Genomic DNA, 21,593 nt, shown 5'->3' with positions numbered 1-21,593 from the left:
GAACACACAAACTCCCCACACAGTCACAGAGAGAACACACAAACTCCCCACATGGTCACTGGGTGAACACACAAACTCCCCACACAGTCACAGAGAGAACACACAAACTCCCCACATGGTCACGGTGTGAACATACAAACTCCCCACACCGTCATGGAGAGAACACAAAAACTCCCCACACAGTCACGGGTTGAACATACAAACTCCCCACAGGGTCACGGGGAGAAATCACAAACTCCCCACACAGTCACGGGGTGAACACACATTTCCCCACATGTTCACAGGGCGAAAACACACACTCCCCACACAGTCACGGGGAGAACACACAAACTCCCCACACGGTTACGGGAAGAGCACACAAACTCCCCACACAGTCACAGGGAGAGTACACAAACTCCCCACACAGTCAATGGAGAAAACACAAACTCCCCACACGGTTACGTGGAGAACACACAAACTTCCCACATGGTCGCGGGGAGAACACACAAACTCCTCACACAGTCATGGGGAGAACACACAAACTCCCCACACAGTCATGGGGAGAACAGACGAACTCCCTACACATTCACGGGGAGAACACACAAACTCCCCACCAGTCAAAGGGTGAACATACAAACTCCACACACAGTCACATTGAGAACACACAAACTCCCCACACAGTCACAGAGAGAACACACAAACTCGCCACATGGTCACTGGGTGAACATACAAACTCCCCACACAGTCAAAGGGTGAACACACAAACTCCCCACACAGTGACGGAGAGAACACAAAAACTCCCCACATAGTCACGGGGTGAACATACAACTCCCCACACTGTCACGGAGAGAACACAAAAACTCCCCACACAGTCACGGGGAGAAGACACAAATTGCCCACACGTTCACGGGGTGAACATACAAACTCCCCACACAGTCACGTGGAGAACACACAAACTCCCCACACAGTCACAGGTTGAATATACAAACTCCCCACAGGGTCACGGGGAGAACTCACAAACTCCCCACAGGGTCACGGGGTGAACACACAAATTCCCCACATGGTCACAGCGAGAGAACACAAACTCCCCATACGGTTATGGGGAGAGCACACAAACTCCCCACACAGTCACGGAGAGAGCACCCAAACTCCCCACACGGTTAAAGGGAGAGCACACAAACTCACCACACAGTCAAGGGGAGAACACAAAAACTCCCCACATAGTCACATGGTGAACATACAAACTCCCCACACGGTCACGTGGAGAACACACAAACTCCCCACACGGTCACAGGGAGAGCATACAAACTCCCCACATGGTCACGTGGAGAACACACAAATTCCCCACACGGTTATGGGGAGAGCACACAAACTCCCCACACGTTAACACGGAGAGCACACAAACTCACCACACAGTCACGAGGAAAACACACAAACTCCCCACACAGTCACGGGGAGAACACACAAACTCCCCACACAGTCACGGGGTGAACAAACAAACTCCCCACACGGTCATGGGGAGAGCATGCAAACTCCCCACACGGTCATGTGGAGAACACACAAACTCCCCACACAGTCGCGGGGAGAACATACAAACCCTTCACACGGTCGCGGGGAGAACTCAGAAACTCCCCACACGGTCACGGCGAGAACATACAAACTCTTCACACGGTCGCGGGGAGAACACACAATCTCCCCTCACGGTCAGGAGGAGAGCACACAAACTCCCCACACGGTTATGGGGAGAGCACACAAACTCCCCACACAGTCATGGGGAGAACACACAAAATCCCCACACAGTCACAGGGGAACACACGAACTCCCCACACAGTCACGGAGAGAACACACAAACTCCCCACACAGTCACGGGGAGAACACACGAACTCCCCACACAGTCACAGGGAGAACACACAAACTCCCCACACAGTCACGGGGAGAACACACAAACTCCCCACACAGTCACGGGGTGAACACACAAACTCCCCACACGGTCATGGGGAGAGCATACAAACTCCCCACACGGTCACGGGGAGAGCACACAAACTCCCCACACGGTCACGGGGAGAACACACAAACTCCCCACACGGTCACGGGGAGAGCACACAAACTCCCCACACAGTCACAGGGAGAGCACACAAACTCCCCACACAGTCGCGTGGAGAGCACACAAACTCCCCGCACAGTCACATGGAGAGCACACAAACTCCCCACACAGTCACAGGGAGAACACACGAACTCCCCACACAGTCACGGGGAGAACACACAAACTCCCCACACAGTGACGGAGAGAACACAAAAACTCCCCACATAGTCACGGGGTGAACATACAACTCACCACACTGTCACGGAGAGAACACAAAAACTCCCCACACAGTCACGGGGAGAAGACACAAATTGCCCACACGGTCACGGGGTGAACATACAAACTCCCCACACAGTCACGGGGTGAACACACAATTTTCCCACATGGTCACAGGGTGAACACACAAACTCCCCACACGGTCATGGGGAGAGCATACAAACTCCCCACACGGTCACGTGGAGAACACACAAACTCCCCACACGGTCGCGGGGAGAACATACAAACTCTTCACACGGTCGCGGGGAGAACTCAGAAACTCCCCACACGGTCACGGCGAGAACATACAAACTCTTCACACAGTCGCGGGGAGAACACACAATCTCCCCACACGGTCAGGAGGAGAGCACACAAACTCCCCAGACGGTTATGGGGAGAGCACACAAACTCCCCACACGGTCACGGGGAGAACACACAAAATCCCCACACGGTCACGGGGAGAGCACACAAACTCCCCACACAGTCACAGGGAGAGCACACAAACTCCCCACACAGTCACGGGGAGAAAACACAAACTCCCCACACGGTTACGTGGTGAACACACAAACTCCCCACACGGTCACGGGGAGAGCACACAAAATCCCCACACAGTCACGGGGAGAACACACAAACTCCCCACACAGTCACGGGGAGAACACACGAACTCCCCACACAGTCATGGGGAGAACACACAATCTCCCCACACGGTCGCGGGGAGAACACACAAACTCCCCACACAGTCACGGGGAGAACACACGAACTCCCCACACAGTCACGAGGAGAGAACAAAAACTCACCACACAGTCACGGGGAGAACACACAAACTCCCCACACGGTCCCGGGGAGAACACACAAACTCTCCACACGGTCACGTGGTCAACACACAAACTCCCGACACGGTCACTGGGAGAATACACAAACGCCCCACACAGTCACGGGGTGAACATACAAACTCCCAACACGGTCACGGGGAAAACACACAAACACCCCACACGGTCACGGGGAGAGCACACAAACTCCCCACACGGTTATGGGGAGAGCACACAAACTCCCCACACAGTCACGAGGAGAGGACACAAACTCCCCACACTGTCACGGGGAGAACACACAAACACCCCACACAGTCAAGGGGAGAGTACACAAACTCCCCACACGGTTATGGGGAGAGCACACAAACTCCCCACACAGTCACGAGGAGAGGACACAAACTCCCGATACAGTCATGGGGAGAACACACAAACTCCCCACACAGTCACGGGGAGAACAAACAAACTCCCCACATGCTCATGGGGAGAACACACAAACTCCACACACAGTCACGTGGAAAGGATACAAACTCCCCACACAGTCACGGGGTGAACATACAAACTCGGAACACGGTCACGGGGAGAACACACAAACTCCGAACACGGTCACGGGGAGAACACACAAACACCGCACACAGTCACGGGGAGAACACACAAAGTCCCCATATGGTCACATGGAGAGAACACAAACTCTCCACACGGTTATGGGGAGAGCACACAAACTCCCCACACAGTCACGGGGAGAGGACACAAACTCCCCACACAGTCACGGGGAGAACACACAAACTCCCCACACAGTCACAGAGAGAACACACAAACTCCCCACATGGTCACTGGGTGAACACACAAACTCCCCACACAGTCACAGAGAGAACACACAAACTCCCCACATGGTCACGGTGTGAACATACAAACTCCCCACACCGTCATGGAGAGAACACAAAAACTCCCCACACAGTCACGGGTTGAACATACAAACTCCCCACAGGGTCACGGGGAGAAATCACAAACTCCCCACACAGTCACGGGGTGAACACACATTTCCCCACATGTTCACAGGGCGAAAACACACACTCCCCACACAGTCACGGGGAGAACACACAAACTCCCCACACGGTTACGGGAAGAGCACACAAACTCCCCACACAGTCACAGGGAGAGTACACAAACTCCCCACACAGTCAATGGAGAAAACACAAACTCCCCACACGGTTACGTGGAGAACACACAAACTTCCCACATGGTCGCGGGGAGAACACACAAACTCCTCACACAGTCATGGGGAGAACACACAAACTCCCCACACAGTCATGGGGAGAACAGACGAACTCCCTACACATTCACGGGGAGAACACACAAACTCCCCACCAGTCAAAGGGTGAACATACAAACTCCACACACAGTCACATTGAGAACACACAAACTCCCCACACAGTCACAGAGAGAACACACAAACTCGCCACATGGTCACTGGGTGAACATACAAACTCCCCACACAGTCAAAGGGTGAACACACAAACTCCCCACACAGTGACGGAGAGAACACAAAAACTCCCCACATAGTCACGGGGTGAACATACAACTCCCCACACTGTCACGGAGAGAACACAAAAACTCCCCACACAGTCACGGGGAGAAGACACAAATTGCCCACACGTTCACGGGGTGAACATACAAACTCCCCACACAGTCACGTGGAGAACACACAAACTCCCCACACAGTCACAGGTTGAATATACAAACTCCCCACAGGGTCACGGGGAGAACTCACAAACTCCCCACAGGGTCACGGGGTGAACACACAAATTCCCCACATGGTCACAGCGAGAGAACACAAACTCCCCATACGGTTATGGGGAGAGCACACAAACTCCCCACACAGTCACGGAGAGAGCACCCAAACTCCCCACACGGTTAAAGGGAGAGCACACAAACTCACCACACAGTCAAGGGGAGAACACAAAAACTCCCCACATAGTCACATGGTGAACATACAAACTCCCCACACGGTCACGTGGAGAACACACAAACTCCCCACACGGTCACAGGGAGAGCATACAAACTCCCCACATGGTCACGTGGAGAACACACAAATTCCCCACACGGTTATGGGGAGAGCACACAAACTCCCCACACGTTAACACGGAGAGCACACAAACTCACCACACAGTCACGAGGAAAACACACAAACTCCCCACACAGTCACGGGGAGAACACACAAACTCCCCACACAGTCACGGGGTGAACAAACAAACTCCCCACACGGTCATGGGGAGAGCATGCAAACTCCCCACACGGTCATGTGGAGAACACACAAACTCCCCACACAGTCGCGGGGAGAACATACAAACCCTTCACACGGTCGCGGGGAGAACTCAGAAACTCCCCACACGGTCACGGCGAGAACATACAAACTCTTCACACGGTCGCGGGGAGAACACACAATCTCCCCTCACGGTCAGGAGGAGAGCACACAAACTCCCCACACGGTTATGGGGAGAGCACACAAACTCCCCACACAGTCATGGGGAGAACACACAAAATCCCCACACAGTCACAGGGGAACACACGAACTCCCCACACAGTCACGGAGAGAACACACAAACTCCCCACACAGTCACGGGGAGAACACACGAACTCCCCACACAGTCACAGGGAGAACACACAAACTCCCCACACAGTCACGGGGAGAACACACAAACTCCCCACACAGTCACGGGGTGAACACACAAACTCCCCACACGGTCATGGGGAGAGCATACAAACTCCCCACACGGTCACGGGGAGAGCACACAAACTCCCCACACGGTCACGGGGAGAACACACAAACTCCCCACACGGTCACGGGGAGAGCACACAAACTCCCCACACAGTCACAGGGAGAGCACACAAACTCCCCACACAGTCGCGTGGAGAGCACACAAACTCCCCGCACAGTCACATGGAGAGCACACAAACTCCCCACACAGTCACAGGGAGAACACACGAACTCCCCACACAGTCACGGGGAGAACACACAAACTCCCCACACAGTGACGGAGAGAACACAAAAACTCCCCACATAGTCACGGGGTGAACATACAACTCACCACACTGTCACGGAGAGAACACAAAAACTCCCCACACAGTCACGGGGAGAAGACACAAATTGCCCACACGGTCACGGGGTGAACATACAAACTCCCCACACAGTCACGGGGTGAACACACAATTTTCCCACATGGTCACAGGGTGAACACACAAACTCCCCACACGGTCATGGGGAGAGCATACAAACTCCCCACACGGTCACGTGGAGAACACACAAACTCCCCACACGGTCGCGGGAAAAACATACAAACTCTTCACACGGTCGCGGGGAGAACTCAGAAACTCCCCACACGGTCACGGCGAGAACATACAAACTCTTCACACAGTCGCGGGGAGAACACACAATCTCCCCACACGGTCAGGAGGAGAGCACACAAACTCCCCAGACGGTTATGGGGAGAGCACACAAACTCCCCACACGGTCACGGGGAGAACACACAAAATCCCCACACGGTCACGGGGAGAGCACACAAACTCCCCACACAGTCACAGGGAGAGCACACAAACTCCCCACACAGTCACGGGGAGAAAACACAAACTCCCCACACGGTTACGTGGTGAACACACAAACTCCCCACACGGTCACGGGGAGAGCACACAAAATCCCCACACAGTCACGGGGAGAACACACAAACTCCCCACACAGTCACGGGGAGAACACACGAACTCCCCACACAGTCATGGGGAGAACACACAATCTCCCCACACGGTCGCGGGGAGAACACACAAACTCCCCACACAGTCACGGGGAGAACACACGAACTCCCCACACAGTCATGGGGAGAACACACAAACTCCCCACACAGTCACGGGGAGAACACACAATCTCCCCACACGGTCGCGGGGAGAACACACAAACTCCCCACACAGTCACGGGGAGAACACACGAACTCCCCACACAGTCATGGGGAGAACACACAATCTCCCCACACGGTCGCGGGGAGAACACACAAACTCCCCACACAGTTACGGGGAGAACACACGAACTCCCCACACAGTCATGGGGAGAACACACAATCTCCCCACAAGGTCGCGGGGAGAACACACAAACTCCCCACACAGTCACAGGTTGAATATACAAACTCCCCACAGGGTCATGGGGAGAACTCACAAACTCCCCACAGGGTCACGGGGTGAACACACAAATTCCCCACATGGTCACAGCGAGAGAACACAAACTCCCCATACGGTTATGGGGAGAGCACACAAACTCCCCACACAGTCACGGAGAGAGCACCCAAACTCCCCACACGGTTAAAGGGAGAGCACACAAACTCACCACACAGTCAAGGGGAGAACACAAAAACTCCCCACATAGTCACATGGTGAACATACAAACTCCCCACACGGTCACGTGGAGAACACACAAACTCCCCACACGGTCACAGGGAGAGGATACAAACTCCCCACATGGTCACGTGGAGAACACACAAATTCCCCACACGGTTATGGGGAGAGCACACAAACTCCCCACACGTTAACACGGAGAGCACACAAACTCACCACACAGTCACGGGGAAAACACACAAACTCCCCACACAGTCACGGGGAGAACACACAAACTCCCCACACAGTCACGGGGTGAACAAACAAACTCCCCACACGGTCATGGGGAGAGCATACAAACTCCCCACACGGTCATGTGGAGAACACACAAACTCCCCACACAGTCGCGGGGAGAACATACAAACCCTTCACACGGTCGCGGGGAGAACTCAGAAACTCCCCACACGGTCACGGCGAGAACATACAAACTCTTCACACGGTCGCGGGGAGAACACACAATCTCCCCTCACGGTCAGGAGGAGAGCACACAAACTCCCCACACGGTTATGGGGAGAGCACACAAACTCCCCACACAGTTATGGGGAGAGCACACAAACTCCCCACACAGTCATGGGGAGAACACACAAAATCCCCACACAGTCACAGGGGAACACACGAACTCCCCACACAGTCACGGAGAGAACACACAAACTCCCCACACAGTCACGGGGAGAACACACGAACTCCCCACACAGTCACAGGGAGAACACACAAACTCCCCACACAGTCACGGGGAGAACACACAAACTCCCCACACAGTCACGGGGTGAACACACAAACTCCCCACACGGTCACGGGGAGAGCATACAAACTCCCCACACGGTCACGGGGAGAGCACACAAACTCCCCACACGGTCACGGGGAGAACACACAAACTCCCCACACGGTCACGGGGAGAGCACACAAACTCCCCACACAGTCACAGGGAGAGCACACAAACTCCCCACACAGTCGCGTGGAGAGCACACAAACTCCCCGCACAGTCACATGGAGAGCACACAAACTCCCCACACAGTCACAGGGAGAACACACGAACTCCCCACACAGTCACGGGGAGAACACACAAACTCCCCACACAGTCACGGGGAGAACACACAAACTCCCCACACAGTGACGGAGAGAACACAAAAACTCCCCACATAGTCACGGGGTGAACATACAACTCACCACACTGTCACGGAGAGAACACAAAAACTCCCCACACAGTCACGGGGAGAAGACACAAATTGCCCACACGGTCACGGGGTGAACATACAAACTCCCCACACAGTCACGGGGTGAACACACAAACTCCCCACACAGTCACGGGGAGAGCACACAAACTCCCCACACAGTCACGGGGTGAACACACAATCTTCCCACATGGTCACAGGGTGAACACACAAACTCCCCACACGGTCATGGGGAGAGCACACAAACTGCCTACACAGTCACGGGGAGAACACAAAAACTCCCCACACGGTCACGGGGAGAGCACACAAACTCCCCACACGGTCACGGGGAGAGCACACAAACTCCCCACACGGTCACGGGGAGAACACACAATCTCCCCACACGGTCGCGGGGAGAACACACAAACTCCCCACACGGTCACGGGGAGAGCACACAAACTCCCCACACAGTCACGGGGAGAGCACACAAACTCCCCACACAGTCACGGGGTGAACACACAATCTTCCCACATGGTCACAGGGTGAACACACAAACTCCCCACACGGTCATGGGGAGAGCACACAAACTGCCTACACAGTCACGGGGAGAACACAAAAACTCCCCACACGGTCACGGGGAGAGCACACAAACTCCCCACACGGTCACGGGGAGAGCACACAAACTCCCCACACGGTCACGGGGAGAACACACAAACTCCCCACACGGTCACGGGGAGAGCACACAAACTCCCCACACGGTCACGGGGAGAACACAAAAACTCCCCACACGGTCACGGGGAGAGCACACAAACTCCCCACATAGTCACAGGAATTGACAGGACCATAATTGGCCACATTAGTGTCAGATCGACATTTAAACACCACCGTTGCTTCTCACTAACATTCTCCTAAGCAAGCTTGTTTTGCTTGCAGGTTGATAAGGCCTGCATCTCCAGACTCCAACACAACACAAGGACTGGAGGCCAGGAGGCACCTATCCTGGAGTTCGAGGCTTGTCTGTGTGTGTGAGAGGGCGGAGAGGTGGTTCGATGGGAAATGTGCCTGTTTTGCTCTTGTTGCCTTGTTTTTTTCTAGTGTCGATGTTGCTTGTCTTGCCCACAGCTGACTAATCCTATCCTTTGGAGTGTGGTTGGAAACCGGAGCAGCCACAGAAACTCACGCGGAAATCCTTTTCAGACTGTGGTGGGAACTGACCCCGATGGCGCTGAGAAGCGATACGCCAACCACCACACCACTGTGCCACCCTGATCCCCACATCCAAGAGTCTTCCCTGCAATTAAAGATTCTATGAACTCCAATACCTTCAAATGCAAAATTGTAGAGCTGATCGGCGATGTTGTACACCATCAGTCCCCCTCCTTGGGTCTGCCTCAGCCAACGTATCTTCCTCATAAAGTCAGTCACCACCTCGTCGATGGCTGGAGAATAATTGGCCACCTCCTTGGGCTTCAGCAACTTGGGGTTCAACACGCTGCGCATCTTACTCCACTCTTCACCATACCTGAGGAGAAGGAGGGTTATTCTGCGGTTAACACCACGCTTTACAGTGCCAGTGCTCACTGATCAGGCTCCAATTCCCACAACTATCTGCAAGGAGTTTGTACACTCCATGTAACTGCATCCGTTCCTTCAGGTGCTCTAATTTCCTCCCACATACGGGTTTATGAATTATGGGCATGTTATGTTGGCACCAGAAGTGTGGCTGCCTGTGCTGGGCTGCCCCTAGTTGGTTTGTGTTGGTTGTTGATGCAAACAATACATTTCACTGTACACTTCAACGTACAAGTGATAGTTAATCTTTAATCATTACTATTGATTGATAATTGGTCTATTATTGTTATATGTAGAGATAATGCGACAAACGTTTGTTTCACATGCCATCCAGAGAAATCATTCTATACACATCATTGGATTGTTTCGCTCATTGACTCAAATGACACATTTCACTCTATTTGTTAATGTATATGTGATGAAGAAAGCTAATAATTAAAAATGTTTAAATCTTTAATCCTGGAGAAGTCCAGGATTGGTACTGGTGATGAGAGACTTATGTTACAATGGGAAGCTGTTGTGGGAGCTTGGCACAGTCCAGGCCATTGTATGATTGAGTACACCTACAAGTGCTGCCCCAAGAAAGTCATGCTCACTTCTCACATCTGATACCGGGAAGGAGGTGCAGGAGCGTTCGGTTCAGGCTCAGGAACAGTTATTACCCTTCAGCCATCAGCTTGGATAACTTCACTCACCACAACAATGAGCTGATTCCACAATCTACGCACTCACTTGAAGACTCATGTTCTCAGTATTATGCATTTACGTATTCATTTAGTTTTTTTTGTATTTGTAGTTTTGTCTTCTTGTGTGTGCTTTTTTTTCTGTGTAGTTTTTCATCTATTTTATTGCATTTCTACTGTGAATGCATGCAAGAAAATTAATCTCAGGGTTGTACATGGAGACATATACAAACTTCAATAGTAAATTTACTTTGATCTTTGAACATCCTCCCACCCACCTTCATACCAGTCCCATCAAATTCTTCATGCCTACCCTTTTTTTGTCCCGTCTGAAACACCCACACCAGGGGTTAGAAACATAGGAACATAGAAAACCTACAGCACAATACAGGCCCTTGGGCCCACAGTGCTGTAAAACATTGTGCTAAGGGCTACGCCACGCTACTGCTTGTCTCATGGTTAGTGACGGCTCGGGGCTTATGGGCTTGTTCCAGTGATGGATACTGAACTGATGTTGGTAGTTGTCTTTACTATTGGATAGGGTAGATGAGGAGAGGATGATTTCAGTCATGGGAGAGTTTAGGATCTGAGAGCACAGCCTCAGAATAGAGGAATGCCCTTTTGAAACAGAGATGAGGAGAAATTTCTTCAGCTAGAGGGTGGCAAATCTGTGGAATTTGTTGCACAGCAGGCTGTGGAGGCAAAATTATTGTGATTACATTCGATTAGAGATTAGCTTGATTTGTTACATGCACATTGAAACATACAGTGAAGAGTGACGTTTGTGACAACGACCTACAGAGTCAGAGGATGTGCTGGGGGCAGCCCACAAGTGTCGCCACGCTTCCAATATTTGTGCCCCACATTTACTAACCCTAACCCCTATGTCTTTGAAATGTGGGAGGAAACTGGAGCACCCAGAGGAAATAGAGCCCCCTCAACTTACTTCGTCGTAGCCTTGCAATGTATTCTCTCTCTCAGCTAACCAGCGTCCCCTTCAATTCTCTCCTGTACAAGGTAGGTATTTATTCTAGTCAACTTACAATGCCAAGGGAAAACGCAGAGGAGGTGCTAACTCCTCACTAACAGCATGCAAGGTCAGGGTCAAACCTGGGTATTGGGATGGGACTGGTAGCGGGAGGCATGGTAGCTCAGCAGTTAGCAGAACGCTGTTATGCCTCCGGGACCCTGGTTCAATTCCCATCGCTGTCTGCACGCAGTTTGTAAATTCTCTTCAGGGCCATGTGTTTCCTGTGGGTGCTCCCGACTCTTCTCACATTCCAAACCCATACAAGTTCAGTAAGCTGTGGGAATGTTACGTTGCCACTGGAAGTTTGGTAACACTTGTAGACTAGACTACTCTTTGTTTAATTGAGAAAAGGAGTATTAATCTCGAGGTAGTGATAAATGCATTGCTTGATGTAGTAACAGAAACAACAAAAGTGTTTATAAAATGCATTATGCATTCTTCAAAACTGCTAAAATAACTAAAGAGTTAGCACTTACCTTACATAAGGCGATTGGCTATAAGAAAAATAATTTTCAAATTGAGAGGAAATAAGATTGATAGCTTTGTTCCACTGGGAGCCAGTGCGCTGAATGGCCAGTTCTTTGGCTCATCACTCACACCCACAAGCACTTGCGGGCTGCCCCCAACACACCCTTGGACTGTGCTGGTTGTTGATGAAAACGATACATTTCACTGCATGTTTCACTGTTTTGCTGTACATTTGACGAATAAAGCTAATCTTTATCATTGGAATTGCTTTGTTATTGTCACATGTACTAAGATACAGTGAAAAGTTTGTCTTGCATTCTGTTCATACAGATCAAATCCTTGTAACAGTACATTGAGGTAGAAGAAGATGAAACAACAACAATGCAGAATGAAGAGTAAAAGCTGCCGAAGGAGTGCAGTGCAGATAAACAATAAAGCATGGTCATAATGAGGTAGATTGTGCAGCCAAGAGTTCATCTTACTGCGCGAGAGTTCTATTCAAGCGTCTGATAACAGTGGGACAAAAGCTGTCCCCTGGCCTGGTGGGATGGCCTTTCAAGCTTTTGCATCTTTTGTCCGCTGGGAGAAGGGAGAAGCGAGAACACCTAGGGTGAGTGGGGTTTTGATTATGCTGGCTGCTTTACTGAAGCAGAGAGAAGTATAGAAAGAGTCCACAGGGAGAGGGTGGTTCCTGTCATCAGCAGAACTATGACTCACTCCCTGTGAGACTATCTCTGGCAGCCCCGCCAGAAAGTCCCTTCCAGATTCGATGCAGAGTCCCTCTGATACTTACTCACAGAGTGGTCCATAGCTGTGTCCTCTCATCTCCCTATACTCTCGCCAGTGAAACATGTCGGCCCTGATGGGATATTTGCCTTCCTGCCTCAGAATTTCCTCAATCATGTCAGAATCGGCCACATGGATGACAGGAAAGTTTCCGACACTAGATTTCCAGATGGGACCAAACTTCTTCTTATGCACAATCTAGAAAAGTGAGGAAATCACCCAAAATGGGTGGAGTTAAATGCTGACCTTCCAATACCTGAGGCAAAGTACATCTAAACATGTGGTGCAAAGAATGCCACACAGCTTGGCGATCTGGTGATGCTTCAAATGAAAATGTAATAAAATAGGCATTCTGGGTGCATTCTGTACACCCAGAACAACAAATTAACTCAGCTGGTCAGGCAGCGTTTGAGGAGCGTGACCCTACATCAGGAGCCTTCATCAGTCCAGAATATACGAGGGGTGATTGATAACTTTGTGGCCTAAGGTAGAAGGCGATGAGTTATTAACTTCAAACTTTCTGCATAATCACTGAAAGAGTTGAATTGCGTGTGCATGTAACGAGAGCTGTATAACTCATCTCCTTCTACCTTAGGCTACAAACTTATCAATAACCCTGCTGTGGACACTTTCTGGAGGTCCAAGATCCATATATTCCACAACCACTGCACTAAATGTGTAAATGTAGGAGGGGACTATGTTGACAAATAAATGTGCTAGGTTTTCTAAAACTGACTCCTTCTACCTTGGGCTACAAACTTATCAATCACCCCTCATAAATCTCAACCGAAAACTTTATCAACCACAGGAGCTGCCTCACCCACTGAGTTCCTCCAGCAGCTTGGTCTTGTCACTCTGGATTCCAACATTTGCAGTCCCCTTGGTCTCCCTGCACTTTAATTCACCAAATTTCAAGTAACAATATTGTTAGCCACAAAGAACTAAAATCTGCAAATCAGCGAATGAGAATGAGCCAAAAGCAGTGAAAGCAGCCAAAGCAAACGCCTTTGTTCTCGCCACATGGCCAAAAGAATGGAGGCGGCCATTCTATGAGACTGTTCTTGCAGCCACCATTTCATGAACTGGTTTTTGCTCGGGGATGGCTCAATCAGAGCAATCGAAAGTGGACCAAACTTGGAGAGGGAACAGGATGCAGCCTAGTTTAGGGGCTGGATAAACATATTGTCTTCCCTGGAGTGATGGAGGCCAAAGGGAGATCCAATAGAGATCTACAAGATCATGAGAGGCGTAGGTAGAGGACACGGGGGTATTTGTTTCTCAGGGTTGAAATGTCTAATACCAGAGGGCATGCATTGAAGGTGAGAGGGGATACGTTCAAGGAAGATGTGAGGGGTTAAGTATTTTACTCAGAGTGGTGGATGCCTGGAATGCACTGCCTGGTATGTTTGTAGAAGTCAATTCATCACCGGCTTTTAAGAGACATTTGGATAGGCACATGGATGTAAGGAAGATGGAGGGACATGGTCATGGTGTAGGTAGGAGGGATTAGGTGTTTAAGATTTGCTTAAGAGCTGGTTCGACACAAGACTGTGAGCCAAAAGGCCTGTTGGTGTGCTTTGCTCTTCTAGGTTCTATGCACAATGATCTGCTAAACCTGAGACCATTTCCAGATAAGAAGCTGTTGTAACCCAGGTTAATTAAATCCAAAGATTTAATGCTCAGAATGGCCTGTTTCTCCACCACCGCCGCCAGCAGCCCATTCCATGCACTCACCGCTCTCTGCATAAAAACTTACCCCTGACATCTCTTCTGTACCTACTTCCAAACACATTAAAACTATGCCCTCTCAAACTAGCCATTCCAGCCCTGGGAAAAAACCTCTGACTATCCACATGATCAATGCCTCTCATTATCTTGTACACCTCTATCAGGTCAACTCTCATCCTTCGCCGCTCCAAGGAGAAAAGGCCGAATTCACTCAACCTATTCTCATAAGGCATGCTCCCCAATCCAGGCAACATCCTTGTAAATCTCCTCTGGACCGTTTCTATGGTTCCCACATCCTTTCTGTAGTGAGGCAACCAGAACTGAGCATAGTACTCCAAGTGGGGTCTGACCAGGGCCCTACATAGCTGCAACATTAGTTCTCAGCTCTTAAACTCAATCCCACGATTGATGAAGGCCAATGCACCGTATGCCTTCTTAACCACAGAGTCAACCTGTGTAGCAGCTTTGAGTGTCCTATGGACTCAGATCCCAAGATCCCTCTGATCCTCCTCACTGTCAAGGGTCTTACCATTAATACTATATCCTGCCATCATATTTGACCTACCAAAATGAACCACCTCACACTTATCTGGGTTGAACTCCATCTGTCACTCCTCAGCCCAGTTTTGCATCCTATCAATGTCCCACTATAACCTCTGACAGCCCTCCACACTATCCACAACACCCCCAACCTTTGTGTCATCAGCAAATTTACTAACTCATCCCTCCACTTTCTCATCCATGTCACTTATAAAAATCACGAAGAGAAGGGGTCCCAGAACAGGTCCCTGAGGCATACCACTGGTCACTGGGCTCGATGCAGAATATGACCTGTCTACAACCACTCTTTGCTTTCTGTGGGCAAGCCAGTTCTGGATCCACAAAGCAATGTCTCCATGGATCCCATGCCTCCTTACTTTCTCAATAAGCCTTGCATGGGGTACCTTATCAAATGCCTTGCTGAAATCCATATACACTACATCTGCAGCTCTACCTTCAATGTGTTTAGTCACATCTGCAAAAAATTCAATCAGGCTCGTAAGTAGGGATTAAGTAGGGTAGGGAAAGGAAGAGGAGGGCAGTTGTAATAGGGGACTCGATAGTAAGGGGGTCAGATAGGCGATTCTGCGAACGCAGTCCAGAGACCCGGATGGTAGTTTGCCTCCCTGGTGCCAGGGTCCGGGATATTTCTGATCGTGTCCAAGATATCCTGAAGTGGGAGGGTGAGGAGCCAGAGGTCGTGGTACATATAGGCATCAATGACATAGGTAGGAAAAGGGAAGAGGTCCTGAAAGGAGAATATAGGGAGCTAGGAAGGGAGTTGAGAAAAAGGACCGCAAAGGTAGTAATCTCGGGATTACTGCCTGTGCCACGCCACAGTGAGAGTAGGAATGCGATGAGGTGGAGGATAAATGCGTGGCTGAGGGATTGGAGCAGGGGGCAGGGATTCAAGTTTTTGGATCATTGGGACCTCTTTTGGTGCAGGCATGACCTGTACAAAAAGGATGGGTTACACTTGAATCTTAGGGGGACCAATATCCTGGCGGGGAGATTTGCGAGGGCCACTGAGGTGGCTTTAAACTAGAATGGTTGTGGGGTGGGAATCATATTAAAGAGACTAGGAGAGAGGAGGTTAGTTCACAACAGGGGGATGGGAACCAGTGCAGAGAAACAGAGGGGTGTAAAATGAGGGTAGAAGCAAAAAGTAGTAAGGTGAAAAGTAAAAGTGGCAGGCCGACAAATCCAGGGCAAAAATCAAAAAGGGCCACTTTTCAACATAATTGTATAAGGGCCAAGAGTGTTGTAAAAGCGAGCCTGAAGGCTTTGTGTGTCAATGCAAGGAGCATTCGTAACAAAGTGGATGAATTAAAAGTGCAGATTGTTATTAATGAATATGATATAGTTGGGATTACAGAGACATGGCTCCAGGGTGACCAAGGATGGGAGCTCAATGTTCAGGGATATTCAATATTCAGGAAGGATAGACATGAAAGAAAAAGAGGTGGGGTGGTGTTGCTGGTTAGAGAGGAGATTAACGCAATAGAAAGGAAGGACATAAGCTGGGAGGATGTGGAATCGATATGGGTAGAGCTGCATAACACTAAGGGGCAGAAAATGCTGGTGGGAGTTGTGTACAGGCTACCTAACAGTAGTAGTGAGGTTGGGGATGGTATTAAACAGGAAGTTAGAAATGTGTGCAATAAAGGAACAGCAGTTATAATGGGTGACTTCAATCTACATGTAGATTGGGTGAACCAAATTGGTAAGGGTGCTGAGGAAGAGGATTTCTTGGAATGTATGTGGGATGGTTTTTTGAACCAACATGTTGAGGAACCAACTAGAGAGCAGGCTATTCTAGACTGGGTATTGAGCAATGAGGAAGGGTTAATTAGCAATCTCGTCATGAGAGGCCCCTTGGGTAAGAGTGACAATAATATGGTGAAATTCTTCATTAAGATGGAGAGTGATATAGTTAATTCAGAAACAAAGGTCCTGAACTTAAAGAAAGGTAACTTTGAAGGTATGAGACATGAATTAGCTAAGATAGACTGGCAAATGACACTTAAAGGATTGACGGTGGATATGCAATGGCAAGCAATTAAAGATCGCATGGATGAACTACAACAATTGTTCATCCCAGTTTGGCAAAAGAATAAATCAAGAAAGGTAGTGCACCCGTGGCTGACAAGGGAAATTAGGGATAGTATCAATTCCAAAGAAGAAGCATACAAATTAGTCAGAAAAAGTGGCTCACCTGAGGACTGGGAGAAATTCAGAGTTCAGCAGAGGAGGACAAAGGGCTTAATTAGGAAGAGGAAAAAAGATTATGAGAGAACATAAAAACTGACTGTAAAAGCTTTTATAGATATGTGAAAAGAAAATGATTGGTTAAGACAAATGTAGGTCCCCTACAGACAGAAACAGGTGAATTGATTATGGGGAGCAAGGACATGGCAGACCAATTGAATAATTACTTTGGTTCTGTCTTCACTAAGGAGGACATAAATAATCTTCTGGAAATAGTAGGAAACAGAGGGTCTAGTGAGATAGAGGAACTGAGGGAAATACATGTTAGTAGGGAAGTGGTGTTAGGTAAATTGAAGGGATTAAAGGCAGATAAATCCCCAGGGCCAGATGGTCTGCATCCCAGAGTGCTTAAGGAAGTAGCCCAAGAAATAGTGGATGCATTAGTGATAATTTTTCAAAACTCGTTAGATTCTGGACTAGTTCCTGAGGATTGGAGGGTGGCTAATGTAACCCCACTTTTTAAAAAAGGAGGGAGAGAGAAACCGGTGAATTATAGTCCGGTTAGCCTAACATCGGTGGTGGGGAAACTGCTAGAGTCAGTTATCAAAGATGTGATAACAGCACATTTGGAAAGCGGTGAAATCATCGGACAAAGTTAGCATGGATTTGTGAAAGGAAAATCATGTCTGACGAATCTCATAGAATTTTTTGAGGATGTAACTAGTAGAGTAGATAGGGGAGAACCAGTGGATGTGGTATATTTGGATTTTCAAAAGGCTTTTGATAAGGTCCCACACAGGAGATTAGTGTGCAAACTTAAAGCACACGGTATTAGGGGTAAGGTATTGATGTGGATAGAGAATTGGTTGGCAGACAGGAAGCAAAGAATGGGAATAAACGGGAACTTTTCAGAATGGCAGGCAGTGACTAGTGGGGTACCGCAAGGCTCAGTGCTGGGACCCCAGTTGTTTACAATATATATTAATGACTTGGATGAGGGAATTAAATGCAGCATCTCCAAGTTTGCGGATGACACGAAGATGGGCGGCAGTGTTAGCTGTGAGGAGGATGCTAAGAGGATGCAGAGTGACTTGGATAGGTTGGGTGAGTGGGCAAATTCATGGCAGATGCAATTTAATGTGGATAAATGTGAAGTTATCCACTTTGGCGACAAAAATAGGAAAACAGATTATTATCTGAATGGTGGCCGATTAGGAAAAGGGGAGGTGCAACGAGACCTGGATGTCATTATACACCAGTCATTGAAAGTGGGCATGCAGGTACAGCAGGCGGTGAAAAAGGCGAATGGTATGCTGGCATTTATAGCAAGAGGATTCGAGTACAGGAGCAGGGAGGTACTACTGCAGTTGTACAAGGCCTTGGTGAGACCACACCTGGAGTATTGTGTGCAGTTTTGGTCCCCTAATCTGAGGAAAGACATCCTTGCCATAGAGGGAGTACAAAGAAGGTTCACCAGATTGATTCCTGGGATGGCAGGACTTTCATATGATGAAAGACTGGATGAACTAGTCTTATACTCGTTGGAATTTAGAAGATTGAGGGGGGATCTGATTGAAACATCTAAAATCCTAAAGGGATTGGACAGGCTAGACATAGGAAGATTGTTCCCGATGTTGGGGAAGTCCAGAACGAGGGGTCACAGTTTGAGGATAAAGGGGAAGCCTTTTAGGACCGAGATTAGGAACAACTTCTTCACACAGAGAGTGGTGAATCTGTGGAATTCTCTGCCACAGGAAACAGTTGAGGCCAGTTCATTGGCTATATTTAAGAGGGAGTTAGATATGGCCCTTGTGGCTACGGGGGTCAGGGGGTATGGAGGGAAGGCTGGTACACGGTTCTGAGTTGGATGATCAGCCATGATCATACTGAAAGGCGGTGCAGGCTCGAAGGGCCGAATGGCCTAGTCCTGCACCTATTTTCTATGTTTCTATGTAATGCATGACCTGCCTTTGACAAAACCATGCTGACTATTCCTAATCATATTATGTCTCTCCAAATGTTCATAAATCCTGCCTCTCAGGATCTTCTCCATCAACTTACCGACCACTGAAGTAAGACTCACTGGTCTATAATTTCCTGGGCTATCCCTACTCCCTTTCTTGAATAAGGGAACAACATCTGCAACCCTCCAATCCTCCAGAACCTCTCCTATCCTCATTGATGATGCAAAGATCATCGCCAGAGGTTGAGCAATCTCCTCCCTCACCTCCCACAGTAGCCTGGGTGACATCCCGTCTGGTCCTGGTGACTTATCCAAGTTGATGCTTTCCAAAAGCTCCAGAACATCCTCCTCCTTAATATTTACATGCTCAAGACATCTCTACAGTTGCCAAGATCCTTTTCCATGGTGAATGCTGAAGCAAAGTATTCATTAAGTACCTCTGCCATCTCCTCCGGTTCCAAACACAGTTTTCAACTGTCACACTTGATTTGTCCTATTCTGTAACGTCTTATCCTCTTGCTCTTCACATACTTGTAGAATGCCTTGGGTATCCTGTCCACCAGGGCCTTCTCATAGCCCCTTCTGGCTCTCTTAATTTTATTCTTAAGCTCCTTCCTGCTAGCCTTATAATCTTCTAGATCTCTATCATTACCTAGTTTTTTGAACCTTTCATGAGCTCTTCTTTTCTTCTTGACTAGATTTTCAACAGCCTTTGTGCACCACGGTTCCTGTCTCATTGGAACATATCTACGCAGAACCACATGCGAATATGAAAAAGTACATAATTAAGACCAGAACTCTTCAATTCAGAGCAGGGTCCTCTGATACTAACCAGCCAGAAACAGCTCTAGCTGCTATCCAGAATAACTCAGTCCCTGAAATACAAACTAATGGAGTTACAGCAAGGCATCCCTCTCTCCCAGTGATCTACACTTTGAGTGATAATGCAGAAAGTTTGAAGATAATAACTCATCTCCTTCTACCTTAGGTCACGAACTTATCAATCAGCCCTGCTGTGGACCACTTCTACAAAGAAGGGATACATATGCTCCACGACCGCTGGACTAAGTGTGTACATGTAGGAGGGGATTATGTTGAAAAATAAATGTACTAGCTTTTCTAAGTTTGACTCCTTCTACCTTAGGCCACGAACTTATCAATCACCCTCGTATATTCTAGTAGCAAAGTAATGGTCAATGATAAGAGGCAGATCAAAAATGCTGCAGTCTAGCTCAAGGGCAACCAACTTATGAACACCTGCACATATTACCAAGCTCCCATGATATTAAATTCCAGTCTGACAGCTGCATATACCCTCAGTGGCCTCTTTATTAGGTATGCCGGTACACCTGCTTGTTAATGTAAACATCTAATCAGTCAATCATTGTTAGCAACTCAATGCATAAAAGCATGCAGACATGGTCGACAGGTTCAGCTGATGTTCAGACCAAACATCATAATGGGGAAGAAATGTGATCTAAATGACAATGACTGTGGAATGATTGTTGGTGCCAGATGGGGTGGTTTGAGTATCTCAGACACTGCTGATCTCCTGGGATTTTCGTGCACAACAGTCTCTAGAGTTTACAGAGAATGGTTGGAAAAACAAAAACAGTACAGTAAGTGGCTGTTCTGTGGGTGAAAATGCCTTGTTAATGAGAGAGGTCAGAGGAGAATGGCCAGACTGGTTCAAGCTGACAGGAAGGTGACAGTAACTCAAATAATCATGCTTTACAACAGTGGTGTGCAGTAGAGTGTCTCTGAACACACAACACATCAAACCTTGAAGTGAATGGGCTACAGCAGAAGGCGGCCATTGATAATCAGAAATACACTCAGTGGCCACTTTATTAGGTACCCCATGTACCTAATAATGTGGCCACTGAATCTATATACATTTGTTTACATGAACTGCAGAACTAGTT

At 48.9% G+C, this 21,593-nt stretch overlaps 1 protein-coding gene across 1 annotated transcript in view; it reads right to left on the bottom strand.

The window, feature by feature from the left end:
• Positions 1-21,593, bottom strand: part of LOC140199855 (sterol 26-hydroxylase, mitochondrial-like) — a 261,377-nt gene that overhangs the window by 100,957 nt on the left and 138,827 nt on the right. Inside the window, exon 3 of the mRNA XM_072262360.1 lies at positions 10,013-10,212. Within this exon, the coding sequence (XP_072118461.1) occupies positions 10,013-10,212 (200 nt within the window). The remainder of the gene's footprint in view (positions 1-10,012; positions 10,213-21,593) is intronic.

This window comes from Mobula birostris, chromosome 6 (assembly GCF_030028105.1).
Source record: "Mobula birostris isolate sMobBir1 chromosome 6, sMobBir1.hap1, whole genome shotgun sequence".
NCBI classification, from domain to species: Eukaryota; Metazoa; Chordata; class Chondrichthyes; order Myliobatiformes; family Myliobatidae; genus Mobula; species Mobula birostris.
This window is presented reverse-complemented; position numbering and strand designations above follow the sequence as displayed.